This window comes from Mandrillus leucophaeus, unplaced genomic scaffold (genome assembly GCF_000951045.1).
Source record: "Mandrillus leucophaeus isolate KB7577 unplaced genomic scaffold, Mleu.le_1.0 Scaffold279, whole genome shotgun sequence".
In the NCBI taxonomy this organism is placed as follows: Eukaryota; Metazoa; Chordata; class Mammalia; order Primates; family Cercopithecidae; genus Mandrillus; species Mandrillus leucophaeus.
This window is the reverse complement of record NW_012102909.1, coordinates 1,903,797-1,911,103: the sequence shown is the minus strand read 5'-3', so window position 1 is coordinate 1,911,103 and position 7,307 is coordinate 1,903,797. Positions and strand designations below refer to the sequence as shown.

Genomic DNA, 7,307 nt, shown 5'->3' with positions numbered 1-7,307 from the left:
CTCGGGAGGCTGAGGCAGGAGAATGGCGCGAACCTGGGAGGCGGAGCTTGCAGTGAGCTGAGATCCGGCCACTGCACTCTAGCTTGGGTGACAGAGCGAGACTCTGTCTCAAAAAAAAAAAAAAGAATATACCTTAGAGTGTTTGTTTTTCATATTTTATTTTTTACTTTTTATTTATTTATTTACTGAGATAAGGTTTCACTTTTGTCGCCCAGGCTGGAGTGTGATGGCATGATCTTGGCTCACTGCAACCTCCACCTCCTGGGTTCAAGCTATTCTCCTGCCTTAGCCTCCTAAGTAATTGGGACTATAGGTACATGCCACCTTACCTGGCTAAATTTGGTATTTTTTGTAGAGACTAGGTCTCATCATGTTGCCCAGGCTGGTCTCAGACTCCTGAGCTCAAGTGATCTGTCCTTCCAAAGTACTAGAATTACAGGCTGTTTTTAGTACTTTTTTGATATAAGTCACAGTAAAAAGTGTTTTACATTATGTGTGTGTATGTGTGAGATACAAGTGTTTGATGGGATAGTTTTCACTCTTTTTTCACCCTTACAATAGATAATAGATTCTTAAATTTCCTTTCTTCATCTCTCTCTCTTGTTCTGTTTTATTTTATTAAATAAAACCATATCACTACATACATGATTCCACAACTCACTACTGGGTTTTAAAAACCCTACCGTAGAAGTTACTTGCACATGTGCCCAAGATATGTGCAGGGATGTATTTACTGTCATAGAAAGACATATGAGACATACAAGTGAAAAAAGCAACTTGCAGAACAGTGAGTCCAATATGATATTATGTATATGAAAGCAAAAACCACAGAACAACAAATGCACTGACAAAAAGATCTGGAAGAATACACACGAAACTGATAACGGAATTTGGTAAGGGTGGTCAAGGGGCATTTAAATTTTATTGTCGGAAACATTTACATCAAGGATGAGTTCATATTTTGTATTAAAAATGTAAAAGTAAAAAAGCCCCAATTAATTCAGTTATAGATTAGTTAGAGATTATTTCTGTCAGATGTTCAGTTGGCAAAATCTCTTTTCAAGATAGTCCTTTGAAAATAGTCTGTTTAGGCTGCCTGTAATCCCAGCACTTTGGGAGGCCGAGGCGGGTAGATCACCTGGGGTCAGGAGTTCAAGACTAGCCTGGCCAATATGGTGAAACTCTGTCTCTACTAAAAATACAAAAATTAGCCCGGTGTGGTGGCAGGCGCCTGTAATCCCAGCTATTTGGGAGACTGAGTAGGAAAATCACTTGAACCCGAGAGGCAGAGGTTGCAATGAGCCACAGTCTTAACCACTGCATTCCAGCCTGGGTGACAGAGGGTGACTCCATCTCAAAAGAGAAAAAAAAAAAAAAAGAAAATAGTCTGTTTAGTGCTTGTACAGTGCCTGGCACTTAGCAGGTGTCAAATATTTGTTGAATGAATGATTGATAGTATAGATATAGCGGTCTGTTCATTCACCAGGTGATGGACATTTCCATATTTTTCTGTATGTGTGGCTATTTTAAGCTGCTATAAAGATTTATGTACAAGTCTTTGTGGAGCATGTGTTTTTATTTCTTTTGGATAAATAGTGTGGGATTGCTAAATCGTAGAGTAGGAATATAAAACAAAATTGGCTATGAGTTGATAATTGTTAAAGCTGCAAGGGATATGTGGAGAGTTTTTTGCTTTTCTCTACTTTTGTGTATGTTTAAACTTTTCCATAATCAAGCATAATCAATCTCTTATTTTTTCTTTTTTTGCAGGCAGTTATTTAGGATTGAAGGAGTAAAAAGTGTCTTCTTTGGACCAGATTTCATCACTGTCACAAAGGTAAACATAGGATTATATAAAATAAGACTCGAAATACTTTTCATTTTTTTCTGAGTCCAATGCCTCCAACATTTCCATTTTTCTGTTCTTTAATTTTAATTTTTATTTTTTTTGAGACAGGGTCTTACTCTCTAGCCCTCTAAATGTCAGAAAAATCAAGCGAAATATGCTATGTTTTTCTTTTTCTTTCTTTTTTTTTGAGACGAAGTCTCGCTCTTGTCCCCTAGGCTGCAGTGCGATGGTGCTATCTTGGCTCACTGCCATCTCTGCCTCCCGGATTCAAGTGATTCTCCTGCCTTGGCCCCCGCCACCCCCAGTAGCTGGGATTGCAGGCACCTGCCACCATGCCCTGCTAATTTTTGTATTTTTGGTGGAGACAGGGTTTCACCGTGTTGGCCAGGCTGGTCTAGAACTCCTCACCTCAGGTGATCACCCGCCTCAGCCTCCAAAGTGCTGGGATTACAGGCGTGAGCCACCACGCCCAGCCAAAATATGCTGTGTTTTTCAACAGTCAAGGCGGCATCTACTAGAAAGGCCTGTTCCATTTTTTATGTCTACTAGATTAATGGGACATGAACTATTTAAATTTGAACTATGTATCCTTTTAAATCTGTTGATTGACATATATCCACTTAACTTAAATCACTTGCCTGATACTGTGTGAAAATCGCAAGTATTTATTAAACTCCCCTTAAGCAATTTGAAAGGATTTGTCTGAGCTCTTTATGTCCTTAAATGTGGATATGCTGGGGGCCAGGCGCGGTGGCTTATACCTGTAATCCCAGCACTTTGGGAGGCTGAGGCGGGCGGATCACGAGGTCAGGAGATCAAAACCATTCTGGCTAACACAGTGAAACCCCTTCTATACTAAAAATACAAAAAAAATTAGCCGGGCATGGTGGCGGGTGCGTGTAGCCCCAGCTACTCAGGAGGCTGAGGTAGGAGAATGGTGTGAACCCGGGAGGCCGAGTTTGCAGTGAGCCGAGATCGGGCCATTGCACTCCAGCCTGAGTGACAGAGTGAGACTCTGTTTCAAAAAAGAAATTAAAAAAAAAAAAAGTGGACGTACTGGGTTAGTGACATGTTAAACCTAGTCATCTAGTCCAGTATTCTCTTGTAGCTATTTATTTAGAGACAAAGTCTCACTCCATCACCCAGGTCAGAGTGCAGTGGCATGATCTACGCAAACTGCAGCCTCAGCCTCTTGAGCTTAAGCAATCCTCTCACCTCAGCCTCCCTGGTAGCTGGGACTATACGTGCATACCACCATGTCCAGTCCCCCATTCTTCAGTTTTCTTTCTTCCATATTTTTTAAGGGGAAGAAAGGATAAGCATTTATTTAATATATTCAATGTCAGATATGGCACTAGTGCTTTATATATGTTATCTAATTCTTACAACTAGTTATTTTATAAGTGGGAAATTATTTTTTATTTATTTTTTATTTTTTGAGACGGAGTCTCGCTCTGTCTCCCAGGCTGGAGTGCAGTGGCCGGATCTCAGCTCACTGCAAGCTCCGCCTCCTGGGTTTACACCATTCTCCTGCCTCAGCCTCCCAAGTATCTGGGACTACAGGCGCCCGCCACCTCGCCCAGCTAGTTTTTTTGTATTTTTTAGTAGAGACGGGGGTTTCACCATGTTAGCCGGGATGGTCTCGATCTCCTGACCTCGTGATCCGCCCGTCTCGGCCTCCCGAAGTGCTGGGATTACAGACTTGAGCCACTGCGCCCGGCATAAGTGGGAAATTATATATTTAGTTTTAAAAGTTATTTAGTTCTTTTACATATAGCCTATGCTATATAAAATTTTTTATAGGTAAAAATGTGATTATATCTTAAAGGGTTTTTTTTTTTTTTTTTTTTTTTTTTTACTTTTCCTATTTTTCTTGATTAGATTTAGTAAGTCATCTTTTAGCTCTCTTACTTTCATTATTTAGTTACCCTATTTGAAATTGCCCTAGCTCTGCAATTTTTTCTTAAGTGAAATGACGTAACCAATAGATAATATCTCAAGTTAGGGTATATGTTGATACTTATATATGTATGTGTGTGTGTATCTATCTACACATCCATATAGATGGGATCTTGCTTTGTTTTCCAGGCTGGAATATAGTGGTGTGATCATGGGTCACTGCAACCACTAACTCCCAGCTTCAAGCAATCCTCCCAGCTCAGCTTCCCGAGTAGCTGGGACTATAGGTGCATGCCACCATGCCCAGCTAATTTTTTTTTCTTTTTTTTTTTTTTAATTGTAGAAACAGTGTCCTTCTATATTGCCCAGGCTGGTCTCGAACTCCTGGGCACATGCAATCCTCCTGTCTCAGCCTCCCAAAATGTTGGGATTAAAGGTGTGAGCCACCACCTCTGCCCACGTTGGTATTTAATAGACGGAATACTGGATTTGTTTTGTTTTCTTTCAGTAACCTTTCTCATCATGGACTATCACATTTTACTGAATGTCTTCAGCAATCACCTGTTTCTACTTCTGATTTCCAGTTGATAATTAGATTTCTTTATGCATCATTTGTGTTTTTTTTTTCTAAATATATATGTATATTTGCAGCTTACATGCTGCCTTTTTTTCTCATTCAGACAACTTTAGGATTTTTTTAATTTTTATTACCAATATTTTCCTATTTAGTAGAGTCTGCTATTTATTGAAGATCTGAGGTAACACTCTGATTTATTTTCCAAATGATTTATTACCTAGAACTAGTTTCCATTCCCAATCACTAAGATATTTCACTAGTTTTACTTTTATAACCTTAGCAGTCCCCATTTATGTCACCTTTTATGTACTATCTCTATATTGTTTCTTTTTTCTTTTGAGACGGAGTCTCACTCTGTCGCCCAGGCTGGAGGGCAGTGGCGCAATCTCGGCTCACTGCAACCTCCGGCTCCCAGGTTCAAGCGATTCTCCTTCCTCAACCTCCCGAGTAGCTGGGATTACAGGCCTCTGCCACCACGCCTGGCTAATTTTTGTATTATTAGTAGAGACGGGATTTCGCCATATTGGCCAGGCTGGTCTCAAACTCCTGACCTCGGGCGATCCACCTGCCTCAGCCTCCCAAAGTGCTGGGATTACAGGCGTGAGCCACCACGCCCAGCTGAATTTCTTTCATACCCTTTAAGTAATATATGTAAGTAAATTTTTTGAATAGTTGTAGACTGTTACATATACTTGGTCAAGCAATTACATCCTATTTTTTTAAGAGAATGGGTATCTCTTTATCATCCTTTTTAAAGACAAAGTCCATTTAATATTTTGTCTTCACATCACAAAAAATGTCTTTTAATCATTTAAATCAAATTAAAACAATGGAAGTTTGATAAGTGAATGAATTAGTTAATGAATGGGGGAATCTTTAAGATTTTATCTTCTGAAATTCATTTAAACAGGACCCTTTAAGATGTGGAGCTAATATACATTCTCCAGAAGTGGTTGCCATTGCATAGGTATAGTGTGTATATAGGAAAAGATATTTTTCTTTTCCTTTCCTTTCCTCTTTTCTTTTCTTATTTTTATCTCTTTTCTTTTCCCTTTCCCTTTTCCCTTCCCCTTCCCTTCGCCCGCCTACTTGCCTTTCTTCTCCTTTCCTTTTTTCTGCTTCTTTTCTCTCTTTTTTCTTTCTTCCTTTCCATTTATTTATTATTTTTAAAAATATGAAAAGAGATGAAGTCTCACTGTGTTGCCCAGGCTAGTCTTGAACTCCTGAATTCAAGCTGTCCTCCTGCCTCAGCTTCCCAAAATGTTGGGATTAGACATGAACTACGATACCTGGCCAGGACAAGATTCTTAAGAGGTATAAGGGGGCTGGGCGCAGTGGCTCACGTCTGTAATCCCAGCACTTTGGGAGACCGGGGTAGGCGGATCACAAGGTCAGAAGATCGAGACCATCCTGGCTAACATGGTGAAACCTCATCTCTACTAAAACTACAAAAAATTAGCCAGCTGTGGTGGCACACACCTGTAGTCCCAGCTACTTGGGAGGCTGAGGCAGGAGAACTGCTTGAACGCAGGAGGCAGAGGTTGCAGTGAGCCAAGATCATGCCACTGCACTCCATCCAGTCTGAGCAACAGAGTGAGACTCCACCTCAAAAAAAAAAAAAAGAGGTATAAGGTAGCGTTCTGTATGGGTCTCTGCCCTTGCCTGCAAATACAGCATTTTCCTTTAAATGTTTATAGGAAAATGAAGATTTAGACTGGAATTTACTGAAACCAGATATTTATGCAACAATCATGGACTTCTTTGCATCTGGCTTACCCCTAGTTACTGAGGAAACACCTTCAGGAGAAGCAGGTAACATGTTGTATTGAGTAATTAAAATTTGCCCTTTTTTTAGACTTTTCTATTTTCCTCACATTTGCCTTGATTTTAGAAGTCATAGGAACTTAGAATTCTATCATTTAATATATTTAGCTCTGCAGATTTATATATCATTTTGAAAACTTGTGTATAAATTATCATTACTATATAAAACCAAAATTTTCAATTATAAAAATTTTCAAACATGCAGAAAATAGTATCATGCTCACCAATTTGCCCTCCACTCATATCTAACAAATGTTAATTAAGTTACAGAATGGGCTTTTGGGAAAAACAAAACAAATGTTATCTTTTGCCACAGTTGCTTTAGACTCATTTAAAATAAAATATTAAACATACAGTGTCAGATTCTAGAGCATAAAGTAAATAAAAAAAGAAACAGCTAAAACCACTATACCCCCATCCCTTTTCCCTTTCTAGTTTCAGAGATATGTGAAACTTGGTTTGTTTTATACTATACATGTAAGTCTCTGCAGGGAATATATAGTATTAGTTTTTGTTCTTAAGTTTTAAATATCTGGTTTTTTTTTTTTTAAGGGACAGACTCTTACTCTGTCACCCAGGTTGGAGTGCAGTGACGCGATCTCTGCTCACTGCAACCTCCACCTCCCAGGTTCAAGTGTTTCTCATGCCTCAGTCTCCCAAGTAGCTGGGATTACAGGTATGCACCACCACATCCAGCTAATTTTTGTATTTTTAGTAGAGGTAGTTTCATCATGTTTGTCAGGCTGGTCTTGAACTCCTGACCTTAGGTGTTCTGCTGGACTCAGCCTCTCAAAATGCTGGGATTATAGGCATGAACCACTGTGCCCAACCTTAAATATCTTGCGTTATACTTTCTAATTGCCTTTTTTACTAAGTATGATATTTTTGAAATATATCCATTTCAAAAAATATAGTTCTAGTTTACTCATCATACGTGCTGGATAGTATTTCATTATAGGAATAAGGTATAGTTAATTTGTTCCTTTATGTTGAAGTAAAGTTTTGTACTAATTTGTTATTGAAAACATTGCTATAGTGGGCATCCTTATGGAAGTCTGTTTGTGAATATGTGGAGAGCTTCTTTATTTGTTTGTTTGTTTATTTATTTTTATTTATTTTTGGAGATGGAGTCTTGCTCTGTTGCCCAGGCTGGAGTGC

The 7,307-nt window shown here is 39.0% G+C and overlaps 1 protein-coding gene across 6 annotated transcripts in view; it reads left to right on the top strand.

The window, feature by feature from the left end:
- Nucleotides 1-7,307, top strand: part of NFU1 (NFU1 iron-sulfur cluster scaffold) — a 52,426-nt gene that overhangs the window by 14,560 nt on the left and 30,559 nt on the right. For 5 of the 6 annotated variants that reach the window (XM_011985009.1, XM_011985006.1, XM_011985010.1 and 2 more), the window contains 2 exons: nucleotides 1,771-1,837; nucleotides 6,023-6,137. In XM_011985009.1, coding sequence (XP_011840399.1) covers nucleotides 6,077-6,137 — 61 coding nt within the window. In that variant the 5' untranslated portion in view covers nucleotides 1,771-1,837; nucleotides 6,023-6,076. Of the gene's footprint in view, nucleotides 1-1,770; nucleotides 1,838-5,253; nucleotides 5,293-6,022; nucleotides 6,138-7,307 lie in introns of those variants that run through there. The other variant, XM_011985011.1, reaches the window with a different exon arrangement.